The 21,391-nt window shown below is 48.6% G+C and overlaps 1 protein-coding gene across 2 annotated transcripts in view; it reads left to right on the top strand.

The window, feature by feature from the left end:
• Positions 1-21,391, top strand: part of ABTB3 (ankyrin repeat and BTB domain containing 3) — a 239,971-nt gene that overhangs the window by 192,067 nt on the left and 26,513 nt on the right. For both annotated transcript variants that reach the window (XM_054696080.1, XM_037513684.2), the window contains 5 exons: positions 14,554-14,719; positions 16,889-16,978; positions 18,848-18,949; positions 20,798-20,891; positions 21,006-21,141. In XM_054696080.1, the coding sequence (XP_054552055.1) occupies positions 14,554-14,719; positions 16,889-16,978; positions 18,848-18,949; positions 20,798-20,891; positions 21,006-21,141 (588 nt within the window). The remainder of the gene's footprint in view (positions 1-14,553; positions 14,720-16,888; positions 16,979-18,847; positions 18,950-20,797; positions 20,892-21,005; positions 21,142-21,391) is intronic.

The following is a 21,391-nucleotide window of genomic DNA, read 5'->3' as shown; positions in this document are numbered from 1 at the left end:
AAAACAGAAACATTTGGTGCGTAAAGCAACACAGAAAGCATCATCTTAAATGACAGCATTGAGGGCTTACTTCCAAATTGGAGCTATTCAGCCTGGCAGTTTGAGGGTATGTAGTTTGTGAAATTTGGGGGACAAGGATTTTTTCCCACTCATGAGTCTATTAAATTTCTGTCTAAGGGGCTTATTTACTCAAATGCCTGCAAATCTCCCAAACTCTACTTCAAAATATTAGTTATACAATAAAAATAAAATATTGGTTGTACAAGAACATTCTCTCCCCTTAGCAATTAATCTGGCAATCAGTTCTCGGTACAAAGCCATGTTCTTGGTACAAAGTACTTTGGGAACCTGCGTGGCCAGACACTGGCCTGGGTGCCTGTCATGTTCTGCTCCATTCAGCTCTCCCCTGACTGTATAAAGGGGCTTTATTTTCCTCTCACACCTAAGAAAATTGGGGCTCTGGAATGTTAGGAGTTCTGCCCACAGTCTCATGTGGAATGTGCCCCATCTTGGATTTGAACCTAGTCTATTGACTCCAAAGCTTAAGTTGTCTCTCCTAAAAAGTAGCTCCGATCAAATAATTGCTATTGAGAAATGTAATAGTAACTTAAAAGACTCAACCTCCTGACTTAGTTCCCCTTAGGAATTCAGATCATATCATCCTCTTGATTGTCAACTTAGCATTTGCAGTGAAGATCAAGCCAAAGAACCCTGTGAAGACTTAAAAGAGAACTAGTCTACCAAATTGCCAAGAAATACGTAAAAAGTGCTCAACCTCGTTAGTGATCCTAGTGCAATTCAAAACCACGCCCAGGTATGCATTTCATACCCATCAGTATGGCAACAAAAATAAAAGTCTAGGGGCCTCCCTGGTGGCACAAGGGGTTAAGCACCACGCTATGAAGCAATCCGCAGTCTCTGCAGCACAAGTTCAATCCCTGGCTGGCTAGGGAGAAACCCACATGGCGCAGCAGACCTCTCCTGTCTTGCCCGCTGCTCCCCTCAGCAGTATACTTTGGTCAGTACCTGTTCTGTTCCCCACTCTGTCTCTGGTGAATCCTCTCACCCACCACATCTCTAGCCTGTACCCCAGCTCTTGTATCATAAATAAATAAATCTTTTTAAAAAATCAAAGTCTAATGCTTTCAAAGTCAGCATCGATGTAGATGGTGAGAACTCTTAAAACACCACTGGAGGTGACGCAAAATCCACCTTCAAGTAAACTTGACCACACATAATTCTACTTTTAGGTCAATACCTTAGAGAAGTTCTTCCACATGAAAAGCAAGAGATTATACAAAGAAGTTCACAGATGAAGTGTTTTTAATAGCAAAATGAAGAAAAAGAGCCTTGCTATCTGTCTACAGGAGAGTGGATGAATAAATGAAATAAATAAAATAAATGAAAATAAATTAAATAAAATAAATGAAAAACCAAGTAACAGTGAAATGAATGAACTAGATCTATCTATTACTGTATAACTAATCCCAGACATATGGGATTGTGTAAAAAAGGCAATTGAGACACAATTGTGTAATATGCTCATAATTCCATAAAGTTTAGTCTATATATTATTAGAAATTCTTAAATGTGGTAGAAAGTAGAAAGCATGCATGGAGAATGAATGTCAAGAGAGCGGGTGCTCTCAAAAGGTAGAAATGATGGAATCAGGAAGGGCCTTTGAACTTCTAATGCTCTGTTTTTTCAACTGGGTTGGGTGATGAGCATGTCGATAATCCTTGTATTACCCTGCATTTTAAGTGCACCTAAAATAATCCATTAACAATAAAAGTTATTTAGCCCATATTTACAACAGAACATTTAGTAGATCAGTTCTGGGATGCATTATAAAAAGTATTAAGTGGTTCAGTAAATTTGGGAAATATTAGCTTAAATAAAATTAAATAGGCTTTTTAAAATCTTGGTGCTTTTAACATCCTACATTTCTTATAAGTCCCGAAGACAAGGTTATCCTATTTGATTCTCTTAGCATAGATCAGGGGTCAGCACACTACAACTGCCTGCCACCTACTTTTGTAAAAAAAATTTGTGTGAGAATAGAGCCTTGCCTATTTAGATAATATTACCTATGGCTGTGTTTTGCATGACAGTGGCAGAGTTGAGTAGTTTTGACAGTATGGGCCACAAAGTCTAAAATATTTACTGTTGGGTCCTTGGCAGAAAAAAATTGTGAACTCATCACAGAGCATCTGATGGGACTGGTGTTACTGGGAATGCATTTTGGGATTGTAGTAGTAGACCTTTGCTCTCACATCTCAGGAACTGGTGTATTTGTGAAAATTGTTATAAAGATGACCATCAGTTCTTTCTAGAATTCCTTGGAGATGGTGTGTGTGCTGTCATCTATGTATCTCCCACACCTACCACAATGTCAATATATACTTAGTACTTCCCGTGCACTACACTGAATTAATTTAAATTTACAAACCATTTGTGGAATCAATTAATTAGGATCTAGTTTCATTAGCTGTAACAGACATGCAAAGACATGTAGCTTGGATGAAAAAGAAGTTTAAAATTCTCCATCATGTAACAGTCAGAAATAAGCAGCCCTAGGTTGGGATGGCCATCCAGGTCAGGGATGCAAGCACCGTCCCTCTTGTTGCTCTGCCATCCCTTAGGTGATACCCATATGGCTGGGTGATACCCACCAGGACTGTAGCTATCAAGGGTATAGGAAGAGGGGAAGTAGGCTAGGGTAAGGTCCAGGTATCACGTACATCACTTCTACTCACTTTCCACTGGTCAGCATGTAGTCATGTGACCATGTCTAGCTGCAAAGGAGCCTGGGAATTGTAGTCTTTATCTGGGCAGCCATGTACCCAGCTAAAAAATTCAATCCACGCAGGAGATAAAAGATTCTGCAGGAGGGACCTTCCTGGTGGTGCAAGGGGTTAAGACGCAACCTATGAAGCTATCCACAGCCACTGCAGCAAGAGTTCCATCCCCGGCCAGCGAGATACCCACATGGCACAGCAGACCTCTCCTGACTTGTCCGCTGCTCCCCTCAGCAGTGTATTTCAGTAGATCCACCTGTTCTGTTCCCCACTCTGTCTCTGGTGGATCCTCCAACCACCCCCCCCCCATGCCTCTGACCTGTACCCCAGCTCCTGTATGCATAAATAAATAATCTTTTTTATTAAAAAAAAAGAATGATAAAAAAAGATAATGCAAGACAACAACCAATTTCTGATCAAAGGGAATACATTAAAATCTTGCCAAAATCAGGGGTGACTCCTTCCCCCAAGAATAGGCCTTATATACTTGACTCTTTAAAATAAGCCATGATTCAAAAGCAAGACATGTGTAATGCTGCTTAATTATTTTTTACTGGAAATAACATGACAACACATTCAGATAGAAGCACACTAGTTTCATTCCCCTGGGTGTTTGCAGCCCTTGCTTTCGATTTTTTTCCCCCACATGTTACAACATACCCAGTATTTCTTTTTGGGGTTGGGAGGAGGCAAGCACAGTGGATCTGGGCATTAATGGTGCCTCTGCTTCTATGAAGAGAAGAGTTTCAGGCCCTTGGGGCCTCTCACAAGGCAGAAAAGATGGGGCTGAGGAGAGGACGTGGAATCGGGCTTGCTTTACCTTATCCGAGGCAGACTTAATGAGCTGGCTCTTTTCTGTACTTTAGTAACAGCATTAAACAGCAAGTGGGCACAATTTTTGGGCAAAGATTTCTCCTAGGAACTTTGTAAGCATTACATGTTCCATTTGCTACAACAATATAATTTCTTCTTCTTAGAAAGGTTTGCAAAGATCTTGGTGTGACTGACTTCAGCACAAGAACAGTCTCAATTTGTTCATCATTTTGCTACCCAAAAGAAAAGGAAAAACGCATCTGTTGGGGGGCTTGGAGCCTATGAAAGGGAATTTGGTTTTCTTGGGAAAGTGTGTTGAGGAGGGCAGTGGGGGGCCGGTATCCAATCAGACCTCTGCTTTGCCGGCTCCCAATCCATCTCTGAAGGCACCATTTCGTCGTCACGCTTACAGAATCCTGTAATGGGAACTACTTGAGGTGAAAGAGATGATGCAAAAAAATTGTATTATCCTGCACCAGGGTTTCTCGACCTCAGCATATTGGCATTTGGGGGTGGATAATTCTTGGTGGCAGGAGCCATCCTGGGCACGATAGGGCGCTTAGCCACATCCTCACTGTATGTCCTCCATGCCAGGTAGCGCCTCCCTCCTGTGACCACAGGTGTCTCCAGATGTTACCAAATGCCTTGGATGATAGAAACCCCTCCCCCATACAATCCTGGCAAGTATCCATGGTGAAACATGCTAGATGGTTCTAGACGACTCAGATTCTGCTCTAAATACATCTTGAACCTATGAATTAGTTAACCTTTCTCTGGCTCTAGCTTCCTGATATTCTGCAGGTAAGGAGTTGAGCAGAGTGATCTCTTTTAGCACTGACATTCTGGGATTCTGCAGTCAGCAGCTGTTCTCTGGCCTTATTTCTAGAAGACGGCTTGAAGGAGAAAGCAGGATATTCAGGAAGTGGGGAGAGGATTTGAAGTGAGGGACACAACACACATGCAGGCAGAAGTGTGGGCAGTAAGTGTATGAACTGGGCGGCAGGCCCTGCTGATGGATGGTAAAGACGAAATGGCAGAGAGATAGGGGCAGGGTGATTGCATGAGGGCCATGAACTTGAAACCTGTAGGTGGGCATTTATATTTCTTTGGCACCCAGCCCAACTACTGGCATCCAGTAGTTACCCAGGCAGCGCTTGACTGCAGTGTAAGCTGAGGCCTTAGTGCAGAGAGGCATGGAGTGAGGTGGTGAGAGCAGGGCTACAACAATAGCCGCCGGTTCAAATCTCAGCTCCACCACTTGCTGGCTTTGTGAGCCAGGGCACATTTCTTAGCCCCTCTGTGCTGTAGTTTCCTCTTCTGAAAGACGGAGAGAAATTTTATAGGTTAAAGCAAGATAGAATCAGGATGAATTCGTGAAGGTTTCTTAAACTATGATTTCCTTAATATCCATCCATGGGGCAGGAATTTATGTTTCCCCTTTCCCTGGTCGGGGTCCACACCTTGATGCCCACACGACGAGGCTGGGGACTTAACTAGTGGCCCCACTGGATGGAAGGCAACAGGGAGAGCTGGGCGTGTGGCTGCCCCACATAATGGTTTTCAAATTCAAACTGTCTTCTGACCCTGTGCTGGCCCATAGCAGAGGTCTCGGGGTGGTGCTGGCCCCAGAGCTTCTCCTTATTTACAGTCTCTTCCCATCACGTCTCCTGCCTCACAGCAAGAGGGAGTGTGGCTTTCTCTGTGGCCCTTGGAGAACCACTGGGCTGCTTTTAAATCAGCATATAAACCAGCAAGTTCTGGTCTCATTCTCCCCTAGGCTGACCTCATCCAGGGTCTGGTAAACTGGGAAGCCAGACAGAGAACAGCAAGACACACCCCATCCCTAGTGTGCCCCTAGAGCCCCCCCCTACTCCCTAGGCAAGCTTGCTGATATAGCCAGAGGCACCTGCAGGGCACATTGTCTCCTTCACGGTCTAGTGATTCCTGTAAAGGAGACCCAGAAACTACCCTGTGCCTACCTTGGATCTACAAACTGTAGCATTATCTGGAACCCCAGAAATTTTTGAGCTCCAGCTCAAAAATAATCACAACCTCACCTACTGGCCTAAAATAGTGATTGTCTCCCTTATTAAGAAAAAGTTTGCCGATCCTGCCCTACAGCATTGGGCTCACCTGCGTGGTGAGAGCTTGGACATTGGCAAGTTGCTTATCAGCTCGAGAGGGGGACAAAGGGTGTATCCAGGCCTAGCTGCTTCTTTTTGTGCACTTGACATAGACAGTGGTGTTGCTGGTGAATGTTTACCAACCAGATCTCCCAGAAGAGCAGCAGGAACTATGGTTTATAGTGTTTGCCAATGTCCGTGGTGTAAATACTCCACTGCGGTTGACTTCAAGCCAGCAGTGAGAGGCCAGAGAACACAGACTACAGAGGGTGCATACTACTGGCTTTCACAAGCCTGTGCAAGCAGCTCATGTACACCAAGGGATACAGAAGTGTCCTGCGTCACTTCTGTGCATATTTTGTTGGTGAGAACCTAGTGACATGGCCGTGAAATGTAATGTCTAGCTGGACAACCAAAACTCAGTGGGGGCAGGCAATGCTGTCTTATTGTTGTGCTGGAGTGGAGAAAGATGCTGGGGAGTAGTATTGCTCATTGTCACACCTTTCTTTCCTGGGATAACACCTTTCTTTCCTGGCTACAACCATGACTGTTTGCATGAAGTAAGAGCAAAAGAAGAAAGTTAAAATGTTGGGATGGAGTGTGGGAGAAACACTATCATAGAGTAAAGCATGGTTTGTGAGCACCAGCAAAAATGAATCAACTCAGAGAATGTTCATGCCTGCAAGCACCCAAGTATAAGTCCACCATCCACATTCACAGATAAGGGAACTGAGGCTGCCAGGAAAAAGGTGATCTATCCAAGGGCACACAGCTAATGGTGGTTCAGCCATGACTGACAACCACTGGTCTGTACCCGTCTGACCACTTTCAGATTGTCCTGCAGGGTCCTAGGTGTTCCTCTTTGCTGGCAAATCTGGACACAGCCCAGAATCCTCCTCAATAACCAGGCTCCAATCAGCCACCGATGAATCAGAGCTGATGCCCAAGAGGAACCCTGCCATCCCTCCCTGGTTTAGGTGTTTCAGAGCCACACTACAGTATGCCAGCTTCCAGAAGAGGCCGTGGGTGTTGACTGCCAAAGGTTTCTCCTGTGTTTCAGACGACTGACATTGGTCCTTATCGTCTAGAAATTCATAGTCTCCGTCAGCGTGACACAGCCCACATTCTCGAGGGGCGTGTCCACATTCAAACAGTCCCCCAGCAAAGCAAGAACACACTCTTATGCACCTTTTCCCTTGGCAAATTTGTACTGCTCTCCCCATTTTATTTTATTTTTTTAAGATTTATTTATTTATGCAAACAAGAACTGTGGTGTAGGCAAGAGGGAGCGGGGGGAGCAGAACAGGTGGATCTACTGAAATACACTGCTGAGGGGAGCAGCAGGCAAGACAGGAGAGGTCTGCTGCGCCATGTGGGTCACCTCCCTGGTGGGCCAAGAATTGAACTCATGCTGCAGTGGCAAATGATAGCTTGATAGTGCTGTGTTTTAACCCCTGCACCACCAGGGAGGCCCCCTGCTCTCCCCATTTTATAGATGGGAAGCCTAGAGCGAGACGGGGTGACTGGCCCACAGTTACGCAGCCGTGTTGGCAAGTACCTCATCTGTTTTTCCCACCACCCCTTCGTTGAGTTCCTGAGTCTCCAGATAAATGAAATCAGCATTATTGTCTGTGCCTGAATATCATAAATCTCTCTGATGTGCCTACAGAGAAATATGAAAGGTTGAAGACTTGATCCTCAATTACTACTTTGAGTTAGTGTTGTACTCATTTTTCTCCCCTGTCGTGTTCATTTTCAATTATGTGGTCACCTGTGTAGCCAAACAGCTGGCTTATAGCCTTCTCCGTGACAGCCTGGGGGGCAGGGCTGCTCACTGGCTGCTGGACCCCAGCACCTGATCCAGGGTCTGGCCGGTAGCTGGGGATGAATGAGCCATGACATATCCCCTACCTGCCATGCTTCTCCAGGGCAGAAACCACATCCTGCTGTCCATTCTGTGTCTCCAGTGTGTGGCACATGGTGGGCGTCATGGATGATGTTGAATTCTGTGGCCTCGAGCTGGAACAGAGTTTGGGAACTTACAAATGCAAATCTCACTTCAGGGGACTTGGGGACTTGGGGACAAGATTGGGTGAAGATGGAGGTAGAAGGAACCAGGTGACTTTAGGGCGAGATACATAACTCCTCTTAGTCTCTGCCTTTGGGGCTTCCTGTGAGAGTTTAAACAAGATGTGAGCGTAGGCTCAGGAGCCAGACTACCTAGACTGAGTGCCAGCTCCACCCTGCGTACTGTGTGACCTTGGGATAGTAACATAACCTCTGTGCCTCGGGCTTTCCATCTGTAAAATGGAGAGAGTAGAGCCCCGTCAGGTTATGTTGAGGACGACATCAGCAATCACATGTGAAAGACAGGACACCAAGCTATCTGTAAGTGCCAATTATTATTATAACACTATATAAATATAGTGAGAAAAGGTGATCCAATACTAATATATAGTATTATAACTGAAGTATATAGAACTACAGTGTGTTGGGGACACCGAATCTGACCTCCAGCCTTGGGGATCCATGCTACAAACCAAATCTTGGGTCTCGCGGAAGCACAATGCAGCTGCATCTCAGTCCCCCCAGCCAGCCAGACCCCTCAGCTTGCATCCTGCGGTGGTGGGCGTGGGCACCCTCCCAGGGAGCAGAGCAAAGCAGCTCCTCCCCTCCTGCACCCCTCCCACCAGCCCCCTGGCTGCTGCATGAGAGGGGGCTTGGAAGACACTCCATCCACGGTTGGCAGGCTGCTGTGAGACCCGGAGAACAAGAACAGAAACCCATGGAGAGGCAAGTGAGCAGGCCTGGGAGCAGCGGCAGAGCTGTCACAGGCCCCAGCCTACAGGCGTGGCTGCAGGGAGGGCCGGCTCGGAGGGGCTGGACTCAGGAACAGCTGGACCGGCAGTAGGGATGCGGAAAGCTCTGCCCTGCGATGGAGGGCTGTGTGTCTGGAGGATGGTTAAGTGTTGGGAGACGGACTTCCAGCTGGCCCGATTAGATCCCTGGAAAGAGGATCTCCAATTACAAAATAACAGCCGAGGGCGCATACGCGCCCCACGTGGAGAGCAGCTATCACACACAGGGAGGTGTTAGCCCCCTCCCTCCTCGGTGCAGATACAAGCAGTAAGCGCCCCTGTCAGCGCCCCTGTCTGCAGACACAGAGCAGAACCCTGCTGCACTCCGCTTCTTGGAAAGCATCTCTCTGGAGCTCCCAAGCGGCAGGAGGGACGGCGCCCATCTCTTGGAGCCGGGCCCTGGAGAAATCAGAGAAATTGACCACCTCCGTCGCTGACCTCTTACTTAAATGGCCCAGATTTTCTACAGTGTTGTTGAAAACCACTTGAAGGGAAAACCACAACGCTGAGCACCTCCTAGGGAAGCCCCAGGTGACCAGTTTAATAGATTTCTGCGTAAATCATCCTGCCTGGAGGTGGACACACGAGTCTGTCCAGGCCACAGGGGGCCTATTGGTCTCCAGCGGCAGATGCTGCAGAGACTTTCCAGAAAGAGCAAATGGAGCCCAGAGTGGGGTTCCCAGGAATGCTGCGGAATGAAGACTTGGCAGCTCACTTTTCGAACTGTATGGGTTGAACAGAGTATCCTGTCTTCCGGGGCCTTGAGGGAACATGTTTCTCACTTGCTTTTGTTCACTTGTCTGCCTTCACTGTAAAATCACTTATTTTGTGTGACTGACGGTTCCTGAGAAGCAGTTCTCTGGACCTGCTCCCCGGAACTCTTGGGCAGCCATGCCTGGCTTGACCGTGTCTTCAGGCACTGCCGGGGACACGAGACAGGGAGATGGATGCCCTGCCCCCGGGAGGCTGGCATTCTCATGGAGAAAAACACACTTTATAAGAAGTCAACAAAACAAATAAAATAGTCAGAGGCCGTGAAAGGCACTGGCAAGGAGACGGGAGAAACTGGCCTGGAGACAGTGAGCAGAGGCAGGAGAGGGGCGTGCCTGCCTTCAGAAGCACAGGCCTCTGGACGTGACTTTCTGGCTCATCCTTGAGGGATGAGAAGGCACCAGCTCTGTAAAGAGCCAGGGGAGGGGTACCCCAGGGAGAGGGAACAGCAGGCGACATCCTGGAAGCAGGAAAAACCTTGATCTGTGGAAGGGACAGAAAGGGAGAGTTGAGGAGGGCAGGGCTGAGCCAGCCCGCACAGGCCTGGAGGCCTCGCATGGGGCACGGATCCTCATCCCACTGCGTGAGTGAGCCTCAGAGGTTGAAGCAGGGAGGGTAACTTGATCCTATTTACATTTCAAGCTCACGCTTCCCTTGTGCAAGAGACTGGTTTAACTGGAGAATGGAGGAAGGAAGAGCTGCTGTGGTGTTCTAGACAGGAGATGGGGGGTTGGGACCAGGGGACGGGCAGTGGCGGTAGAAAGAGATGGATGGACTTGGGGGGGAGGTGGGAGAAGCAGCAGTGGATGGGGTGGATATGGCGTGACAGAAGGCTCTGCCCTGAGCACCGGTGGGGACAGCGATGACATCTGGGGAAATGGGGTGACTCACTACCCGACAACTTTGGAGGGTGGGGAGCGAACGTGTTACTAAAAAGTTCTATTATAGACAAGCTGAATCTGAGGGTCTGAGAGCAAGAGAAGTGCTCAAGTAGGATGGAGAAAGGCAAGGTCTCATGGAGAGGGGCCAGATGGGGTGTCGCCTGGGCCAAACTACTGCCTCTGCTTGCCAGCTCTGACTTAGGAGGGTCCCGCTGTCTGGAGAGGGCTCGCAAGCACCTCTGTCCTGGGTCACGATGTGAGTTGGTGCACGGGGAGGAGGTTTCAGTGGCAAGTGTGCCATCAACGTTAGCCTCCTAAAATAACAATTAATGTCATCATCTTAGCTACAGTAATTTTCTTGCCATTTGTCTCTTTCTAATTAAAATCAAGGATCTCCGTAGTTGATAAACACTTCTCCTGATGTTCTGGGAATTGCTGGTCTGCCAGCCCAGGAACTCAGTGAACAGAGGTGGGGTCCTCCATCACCTTCTAGCAGAGTACCCCCACACGGTAGATGCCCACACACAGTAGGTGCCCATACACGGTAGGGGCTCGTGGAATTCCAGGCATGTGGAATTTAGCTTGACTGCGGGGGAAAAATGTTTATCTGAGAGAGTCCATCAGGCATTGAGGATAGCAGAAGGGATTTCGACACAGACAGGAAAGGAAAAATGCCTAATTCAGTGACAATGAGGGTGCCCAGCTTAATTGCTCCCGAGAAGGAGGCTCTTGAGTTCACAAAGCAGCCTCTTCCACAATTAGATGCTGGTCTGTTTGAAGAAAGGTTTTCCTTACAATTAGTAAAAGCTGAATCCTCCCCAAGGGGTGTGTGTGTGTGTGTACATGCACACATGTGTGCGTACACGCGCGCGCACACACACACACACATCGCTCTGGAATTTTCTGCAGTGTTGTCATGGACCTGACCTGTTGCTGTCACATGTTTCTCTGTCTTGTTCACTTGACCTGAAGCTTTTTCCTTAAGCATTTTTTAGGGAACTTCAGCCTCTAGGATGGACTTGTTGCCCACCCCCGCCGCCGACTCCACCTAGGGGTGGCCCCGCTGCCCCTGGAGAGGGGTGCTGTCTGTATTCAGCAGAATCCACGGGCCCACCTCATGTCCTTTGTGAATCATGGCAGGTGGCTCTGCCCTTTTCAAGATAAAAGTTACATTTCCATTCCAGACAGTGGGTCACATTTTAGTTTAAATTTGTCCTTTTAGCTAATATTTGCTGAGGTATATTTACTTGCTAAACCTGCAACCTTAGTTAAGAGTCCCAAGTCCAAATTTCCAGGAAATGGAACAAGAAACACTAGGACACAGCCCCATGCTTGCCCTGAAAGGTCACATCTTGGATGCTGGAGCCGTGGTCCAAAGCCAGGCCCAGAGGCCTCCACCACCCACCCAGGTGACTCCCAGACCTTCCTGGAGAGTCTTCCAACAGTGCTGGGTGATCTAGACTCCCCCCACTGTCTTGAAAAATTCTTAATCCTGGAGTCCAGGATTCTGACCCACTGTGTACCCCCTAAATTCCTTTCTTCATAGGCCCCTACCGCTCTCATATAAATATGCCCTTGGAGGCCTGGTCTGACACCCAGTTCCTGAGGCGTGCATGCAGATTAGAGCCCAACCAAGACCAAGCTTGTCTCCCACACCTAGATTCTAGCTCCACTACATCAGCGCCCCCTGGTGACCAGGGACAGTGTCTCATGGGGACTCCTGGTGTCTCATGGGGGGAGCCTTAACAACTCCTACCAATGGGCTCCTGTTTCACGACCCCCTCCAACCTAATGCTCCTCTGTCAGCAGAAATGATGGTATGTAGAAGGTCCTCGAATCACAACATTTCGTTCAATGTCATTTCATTGTAACATTGATGAGAAAAAGAAATCTTTCCCCATGTCAAATGAAATGACCTTATTCAAGCACCTGCTTTCCCTAATACATTGTTTTGTCTGGTCACAGTTTCTAAGAACCTACCGACAATGTTAAATAAGAATCAGGAACCCAATGAAGAGTCAAGCACACGTCCATCCCACCCGTTGCCTGAGATTCTCTGTGATTCACCCCTCTGTGCTCTCCCCCTTGACGTGAATGGGAGCCTTCGTGCCATTAACTTTCTGGAACAATAGCCCCTATCATTTCCTCCAAGGATAAGACAGAAGGTCATTCCCCGACAGTTGTAGCCCTCCTTTATGCCACAGAGTGGGTTAACTAGAGGTGGGACTAGAACCAGGAATTCGGAGCACCTGGCATCTTTCCTCTGTTTCCACCCTCTGAGCTAGCAAGGGGGAGGGGGAGGTGAAGGGGCTGGGGCAGCAGTTGATGCAAGCGTGCGGTTCCCCAGCCTCAGGGCAAGGGTCATCCTCTGAGAAAGGAGCACCTGCACATCGAGAAGGTGGAACCCAGGAGCCTGCAGGCCCCCAGCCTCCACTGCCCTCACCAGTCCCTTGTCACGCCACCTTGGCAGTGGCTTCTTCTCTCCATTCAGCTAGTACTAAGATAGCTCCCTACCTTGAGGGGCAGCCCCTTAGAGGGACCTTTGGGGGTGCTCCCCAGCCTCCACTCTCCTAGCATTGACCATCCAACAATATCCCTCCGCAATCTGCCTAAGAACTTCAGTGATTTTTAAAGATAAAGTCTGGAGCCAGAGGATTAAGTAAAGATCCTTTAACCTCGCCCCTGCCTACCTTGCCACCCTCAGCTTTGGGCGGCCTGCCTAGAAATTTATGGCCCAGAAATACTAAAACCTCCCTAGTTACCAGAGGTAGGCTGTCACATCTCTATAACTTTGCTCATTCTGCCCCCCGCCCTTGAAATTCTCCTACCCTCTCTTCCCCTTTCTCCTTATTTAAGACACAGTTCCGAGGCCTGCCCCCCCAGGAAGTCCTGCTGAGTCCCTGGGCTGTTTGGTGCATGTCTCTGATCCCTCAACCACTGCTATGCCATAATTACAATAACCAGTGCCTGTGCCACCTCTCCCACAGGCATTGGGCACCCTGGCAAGGACAATGTCATGTTTAGCTTTGTGTTTCTGGCACACGACAGAGCTTGCTGCGAGCAGGTGCCCTGTAAATGCTTGCTGGTTGGGTTTCATCACTGGTTGATCAGCTTAACCAGTTCCCTAGAGAAGGAAGTAGCCTGTTTACTAGCAGAGTTCATGGCTCCTCCGTGAATCTGTCCATGCTCTTCCCTAACCTCTCTCGCAGTGCCCGGGTGGCTAGGGTCAGTTCACAGACACCTTGCCAGAGGTGCTCTGATTTCATCTTGCGAGTTGTCTGCCCTGCTGCTCCTTGAATATAGACTGTCCACGCAGTCTGTGTTTGTTCAGCTAATATCTTAAACACCTCTCCACACTGTGCACTGCCCAGAACCTGCCCTATAGAAATACCACTCTCAGAAGTCCCCAGCCAGGCGGGAAATCAGACAAGGAAAGAGGCAAACACACTAAGTCCTCGCTTAACGTCATCCATCAGTTCTTGGAAACTGCGACTTTAAGTGAAATAAGTAACGAGTAATGTCCTTTTGTTCAAGTCGGTCAGCCAGGATTACTTTTTTTAAAAGATTTATTTATTTATGCACACAAGAGCTGGGGTACAGGCCAGAGGTGCGGGGGTGAGAGGATTCACCAGAGACAGAGCGGGGAGCAGAACAGGCAGATTGACTGAAATACACTGCTGAGGGGAGCAGCAGGTGAGACATGCTGAGCCATGTGGGTTAGCTCCCTGGTCGGGGATCAAACTCGGGCCGGAGTGACTGGCAATAGCTTGATAGCGCTGAAACTTAACCCCTGCGCTACCAGGAAGGCCCCAGTTTTGTCTTATCAACATGCTAACCATACGGTGTGACTGGAGGACCTGTTGCAGAATGTTCTGTGAATGTTCAGGGCACACAGACAGGGTCCCACAGGGCCCCACTGCTGGCCGACTGTGTGGCCTTGGGCAAGTTCCTTTACTATAACCTGATTCTCCATGTTGAAAGGGGGGTAAGGATAGGACTTACCTCTTGGAGTTGTGTGGATCCTCTTGGATTAAACAAATGAATTTGTGCAAACAGTTTAACAGAGGGCCTTGCTACAGTAAACACCCAGCACATGTTAGCCATCCTAGCTGGTTGCTCAGCATGCTGGGGGGCACAGGGGAGAGAGGAAGAAGGATGGAGACCATCCCTGCTGTAACTGGAGTCTAGGAACAGGCACAGACACCAAGAGCAAAGTCCTTGGCGCTTGCTAAGTGTGTCGCCCTGGAGCACTGGTCCCTGGCACTGGTCCCTGCGGAAGCCATTGCACTCACATCTCTCCCTTCCTCAGGGCCGACGACTGCTTCTGCGCGTCTCGGAAGCTGGACGCGGTGGCCATCGAAGCCAAGTTTAAGCAGGACCTGGGTTTCCGGATGTTGAACTGTGGAAGGACGGACCTGGTGAAACAAGCAGTGTCTCTCCTAGGGCCTGATGGAATCAACACCATGAGCGAACAGGTACAGGGTTAGGGTGTCTGAGCAGGCACCCCACATCCACCACGCGCCCAGGCCCCAGGGCAAAAAGGCAAACAGTGGGCACTGGACAGAGGCTCCCTCTGCTGGTGACTTCGGGTGACTTTTTTCCCGTAGCTTTTAAAATATCTTACAAAAATACCCTGATTCATCTTTATAGAAATAACACGTGATCATTGCAGCTGAAATGGAAAAAAGAGAAAAAATAGTCCTATTCCAGAAAGGAAATAATGTCATCACCCAGATAACCATCATTTATATTTATATTTAGTCTGTGTCCTTCAAGTTCTTTTCCCAACATGGATAAAATTAGTTCTCCGCCTGCTGGTCTGTCACTGCATCACAGAACAAGACCAGCAGATTTCCATAGGAGTTCTAGAGTTTAAGGTGCACAAAAGTCATTCTGGGGAGCACTAAGAAGCACCTCAGAGATGGGCAGCCATGCCCCCAGGCCCCTGAAAGTGAGGCTCAGTGAGAGACTCGTGTGTCTCTCAAGCAGGGACACACCATGTGTGAGTGAAGATGTTACAGAGAAAACAAACAGCAGTTTCAGCGTGAGCCCCAGGTGGGAAGTCACAGGGGTGGATGGAGAAGCCGCTCACCTGAGCAGCTCTGCCTCAAGTTCCAGGGAAGCAATAGCAGCAGATCATTTTCTTGAACAACTCCAGGGAGATGCTCCCCACAACTGCACATCCATCCACACACATGCACTGAGCATGCATGCACACACAAACACACACACACTCATTATTAAAAAAAGGGGGGAGGTTTCTTGTATCTTGCTTTTTTCCTTGATTTTATTTTCAAGGTACTTTGCAATATCATGAATTTTTTTCAATCACTTTTCATGGCTACATAAAATGGTCAAAGTATTTACCCAGCTAACAATACCTCAGTTGTTGAATTTTGGGTTGTTTCTAATCACCTTTATCAATAATGCTGAGCTCAACATACTGACACGAGTCTTTGTTCAAATCCCTGGTTAACTCAGCATGGAAATTCTTCTAAGTGAAAATAGCGGCTCAGATGCATCAGTTTTTCTTAAGGTTCTGTTCTGAACCTCAAATAACTTTCCCAGACTTTTTGTTTCCTTGAACCCACCCTCCAATTCTATATTCTTTCCCTACTAATCTTTTTGCTTACCTTTTATCTGTTTTTCACCAGAGCATTACTGTTTTCTTCTTTGTTTAGAAGCGCTCTTTACATATTAGGTATATAGCCCTTAGTTATAATGTGACGAATAAGTCTCAATATATTATTTATTTTTTAATTTTGTTTATGTTTCCTATTTTATGTCCTCAATGCTGTCATGATTTTTCTTTGTGATTTCCTTCATCACTTTTATGTTTAAAAATGGATCCAAAGACAATTTGGATGATTTTAACGGTTTCAATCTGTTCAATATACCACTAATCAAACCAGGAGTGATTTTGGTATATATCAGTAGTATGAGATAAGATTCTAGGTTGATCATTTTCCCAAAAAGCCATCCTCACAACACTGTTTATTAAAAAAAATCCACCCCTTCCTTGTGTTGGTTGTGGTATGGTGTTGGCAATAAGCAGGAATCATGGGCAAATATGAAATTCCTGAGAACCATTCAGAACCATTCCTCATTCACTCACCTTTTGCTTATAAATGGTAACTTCAAACCAGATGTCAGTGATGGGGCTCAGAGGTCAGAGGCATCCAATTCCTCTTGACACTGGCCAGCAGCTTCTCCTCAGCAAGGATGACACTTGTTATATTGTGAGAGAGGAGAAGTCAACAGTATTCATCACTTATGTCAACAGTATTCATCATCAATTAAATCACTGCGGGCTGACACTGCAGAATCTGGAAAGCTCCTGAGAACTGTAAGTGGACCAGCTACCTTTTAGAAGCACTGTCAGGTCTGTGGAGCTCTAGCACAGACAGACAAAAACCCTCCAACAAAGGTAGATGGGAAAAATGCAATCCGTGTTCCCATCTGGCCTCCGTTTTGGTCTTCCAGACATGGAACATGGCGCCCTCCAGAGCCACTGGGTTGCACATTGACTTCTTTGCTGCTGGGTTTGCACAGCCTCCTGCCCTTACGTAAGATTGCCTATTTGTTGTCGAGCGACAAGGACTCCTTGTAAACCTTCTCCATTCTCTGGTTTCCTACCTACGCAGGGCATGACCCCTCTGATGTATGCCTGTGTCCGTGGGGACGAGGCGATGGTCCAGATGCTGCTGGATGCCGGAGCTGACCTGAATGTGGAGGTGAGGGTGCAGAGGTCTGTGGGGCCCTGGCCTGGCAGTCCCCGGGGACGCAAGCAAAGAGAGGGGTGCTTTTTGTCCCAAGAGCCATGGCTGAGGGCGCTTGGTCCAGCATTTAGATGCACCCTCTGCCTTTTAGTTGCTGTGGTGTCTGTGAGATCATCCTGAGGCCTGGCCCAACCAAAAGCCAAGGAGCTGCCGGCTTGTTATGTCTCGTTTTAAAACAATCCACAGAACACGGTCCTTTCCTCAGCATGGGGCTGACTCAGAGTCTTCCACCAATGCATTCCTTCTGGGGTCGGGGAAGTGAGAGCCCCCCAAGCCAGCAGCCCTACCCTCTGCCTAACACAAGCTGTGTCTCCTGAGCTGAGGTGCCGCTCCCCCATCCCTGACCTCGCCTCCGCACAGGCTCACTTTGTTGGCAGCCTTGAGCCTACAGGTCCTGAAGCTCATCTCAGAACTTCCTTGAGGTGGTTTGAGAGAGTGGAAAGCACACCCACAAAGGTTTTAGGATTTGACCCTCAAGTTCAGTTTCTGAACCACTCTTAGTGACTTGCTTCTGTGCTTGGCCAAGTGGCTTTGACCTTTCTGAACCTCAGTGTTCCCATTTGCAAAATGGGAGAATACTAATCACACCTGTCTCAGAGAGGTGTTGGAAGGAATAGAACACCCAGTGCAAGTTTGGGAATCAGTTAATGGCAGGCCCCCCGTCCCTCCCCAGCAAGCCTTGTCTAAGTGTATCCCACTTTCTGACCATGTTCTAGGCTGCCTAAGACCCACTGTCTGGCAGCAGTTGATGGCAGACTCCCCACATGGCAGTTACAGCTCAACCACCCGGAAACCTTGCTAGTTCCAGATCAGTGCTCTTGTGTATAGTCTTCATACTGTGCCTTTTATTTTAATTAGTGAGTTTTATATTCATCTGAGGAAGGCAGGCAATAGACATAGTTTTGGACCCAGAACCATTTCAGATATTACAAGTTTCAAGCATTTCGGAATTTCTCTCTCACACACACACACCCCTAAAGCCCAAGGGCCCTCAGCTTGGTGTCCTGATGGGGTTCTCTGGGACCCATCACATGACTCCCAGCTCATGGCCAACCCCACTGGGTGCTCAGTGAACTCAATGGCTCTGAATGAAACAGGCATCATGGTTATGTGACCCCAGGAACACTGGGGAGAAAAGACAGCTTGTGGGACCTCACCTTCATAGCCCACCACCCCTCTCTGGGGCTAGGATTCTGTGAAGACCCCATATCAGAGGACATTTCGGATTGCTCATTCGTGGTGGTCCAGGGGAAGTCTTGTACCCATGCTTCCAGAAGCTAGAGGCTCCTTACCGACCAGGAAGCCAGCAAAAGAGCAGAATGAGGACAGAGTGGGGTGAGCTGGAGGCAGTAGTGACATTCGTCCATCAGATGGGGTGGTCTTCCAGCTGGTCTTCTAGCCTGACAGCTCAAAGCAGACCACCCCTTCCCTGGGGTTGCTGCTCCTGATAATTTCCCCCTAAAGGTGGGGGTAACAGTAATGTAGTCTCACGCTATCTGATACCCAATTGCTTTGAGAACCACCCCCCTCCCTCAGGCAGAGGAGAGAGACGGGCAGAGCTGCTGGCTTCTCATAGCCGCCATTATAACTTCTGGGAGGCAGCTCAGAATCAGGCGATCAGAAGTCATCCACCGAACTCCTTTCCGGTGAGAAGCAAAGGATTGCTTGCCCACAGAGGGCATCAAGTCCTGCCCATATTGCCAGCATTTCCCAAGCCACCTTCCTGGATGACCTTTTGTACCTCTCTAGCCACGGATAGGTCAAATTTGCTAGTCTAAGTATTGTGAAGGTCACGTTTTGAAAATAACTTCAATTTGTTTATAGGTTGTCAGTACTCCTCATAAATATCCATCCGTCCACCCCGAGACCCGCCATTGGACGGCTCTGACTTTTGCTGTGTTGCATGGACATATTCCTGTAGTTCAGGTATTAACGTATTTCCCTATCCACATCTGATCTTTACTTTCACCTCTTCCATTATGCAAATCGGTACCTCCCCAGCATGCATATTCCCGGAGAGATTCATATTGGTTAATTGCAATTAAACACATAGCACGTTCATTTAAATATGAATGAAAATATCATAGGTGATGATCTAGATGGCCTGGCTTTAACCAATATGAAATCATCACGTACCCACAAGCAGCCCCACGTACAGTGTGGCAAACATACCGTATCATCCGATGCTGCTCAGGGGTGGGGCCTGAGCTCTGATTTTTTGGACTTGTTTTCTTGGTTGTGAACTGAACATAGGACTTGGCTGGTGTGAGACCTTAGAGCCTCTACTTCAGGTGTGACCGTGGTACTGTGTAGAGGCCAATGGTCTCTGACCAGTGGAGAGAAGTAGTCAAGCCACCCACGGGGCGTTTCCAAGACACTTGCTTGGATCCTACTTCTTGAGGATCAAGTCCTAGATGTCAAGAAGGCCTTCCCATGTATCTCCTGGAACAGCCCTCCAAGTATGGAGAGATGTCCTCATCAAAGGCCCTTTGGAAGGTTAATGCTGCATATTGTTGCATCTTTTCTGGCTGTTGAGAGTTGGTGTTCTGTGAATCGCCATCCAGCATATTCTAGATCTTAAACTTGGTCTTCAGCTCGTCAGTAAAGACTGGCCAGCATCCGGGTCCATGACCACACCTGCCCCATGGTAACCTCTGAGCTTCGGGTTCATGAGGAACCCACCTCCTTTGATGTGACCATGAGTCTTGGCATGGGGCAGAGCAGGAATAGGGAGCATTACAGGGAATGCTCACGAGTTGTTTCCTAGGTCATGGGAATCAGTTTCAAAGTCCTATTTCAGGAGGGCGAGTGTGTGATGTGCCACTTGGAGAGCTGGCTTCTGCCTGTAGAACATCCTCATAGAGGGTCTGAGAAAGAAGGGGTCCAAGGATGGCCTGTGGACACAGATGCCATCCCTTAGCACGCACTGGCATCCCCAGCCTTTAAATCAGGAACAAGAGCAGCAGGCAGCTGAGCAAAGTCAAACACAAGTCAGGCTGCCTCTGGGTTGCGGAGAAACAAGTCATGGAATACCATGTCTGCCACCCCACCTGGCCATGCCCCAGGTAGCCCTGGGCAGGTAGGAAAAGCAGCAGATTTTCCATTTTGCATCAGCAGTGTTAACAGCTCATTCACCGTGAGCAGGACCCAGCACGGCAGAATCTCCATTTTTGAGAAGCCCAGATCTCTTAGGAGATGTACAGAATGGGATCAGATGAAGCAAAACTCTTGGAAGCTTCCTAGGCCACTGGATTAATTGCTGGCCAGGAAACTTCAGATTTACTAAACTGTCCTCAGAATCCCTTCTGGAAGGGATTCTTGCCCTGGTTAGCCCACATGATCCCCAAATCTTCCAGAACTCCAGATTCTGTGGTTCTGAGAGATTACTCATGTCCTTCCAGGGCTCTGTACAATTGCTCCAAAGAGGGAGTCTTCCAGCACGCTGGGCTCTCTGGTCAGTGCTTCTAGAAACATTCACATGCATAGAAATCACCTGGAGAGCTTGTTAAGATGCAGGTTCTCATCAGTTGTTCTGGGATGTGGCCTGAGAACCAGCATTTCTAAAAGCCCCCGGTGATGCAGCCACTGCTGCCCGAGGGTCTGGAGTGGGCTGAGGCTCTAGAAGTCACGAGAGGCCCTCAGTTCACCCTGAGGCACAGCTGCCCTCACCCCGTGCACGTGGTCACTGAGCCGAGGGAGGGCAGGCCATGGGCTTGGTGCTGACCTCACTGTGCAGGTCCTTGACACATCTCAATGGTGACTTTTCCTCCGCAGCTTCTCCTGGATGCCGGGGCCAAGGTGGAGGGCTCTGTGGAGCATGGCGAGGAGAACTACTCTGAAACGCCCCTGCAGCTGGCGGCCGCCGTCGGTAAGCGTTGCTGCCTGCCACCCAGCCCAGGGTTTCCACCTCCCGGCCCCTGATGTGTCAGTGACTGTGTGTTTGCTTTACTCTCTTATAAAACCCCCTTCTCTGGGCTTGCAGGAAATTTTGAGCTGGTTAGTTTGCTGTTGGAGCGTGGCGCCGACCCCCTGATAGGAACCATGTACAGGAATGGAATTTCTACAACCCCCCAGGGTGATATGAACTCTTTCAGCCAGGCTGCAGCCCACGGACACAGGTAGGCTAGGCTGGGCCAAAGCCACCAGGTCCCCAGTGGTGCTTGTTAAACATGCAGATTCCCAGGCCTACCCCGGACCATCACAGCTCTGGATGTAGGGCCACCGGCAGTCCAGGCCCCAGGCCTGGCCACAGTGGCCTTCACCAGCCAGCTCCATACAAGACACATCCACTCCCACTGGCTGGTGTCATCCCTTCCTGACCAGCATCCACCTCACAGAGACTCCCCTCAGCCGGTTTCCGTCACAGTC

This window comes from Talpa occidentalis, unplaced genomic scaffold, assembly GCF_014898055.3.
Source record: "Talpa occidentalis isolate TD23 unplaced genomic scaffold, MPIMG_talOcc4v2.1 talOcc4.16, whole genome shotgun sequence".
NCBI classification, from domain to species: Eukaryota; Metazoa; Chordata; class Mammalia; order Eulipotyphla; family Talpidae; genus Talpa; species Talpa occidentalis.
The sequence above is the reverse complement of the archived record's forward strand: the minus strand, read 5'-3'. Positions and strand labels throughout refer to the sequence as shown.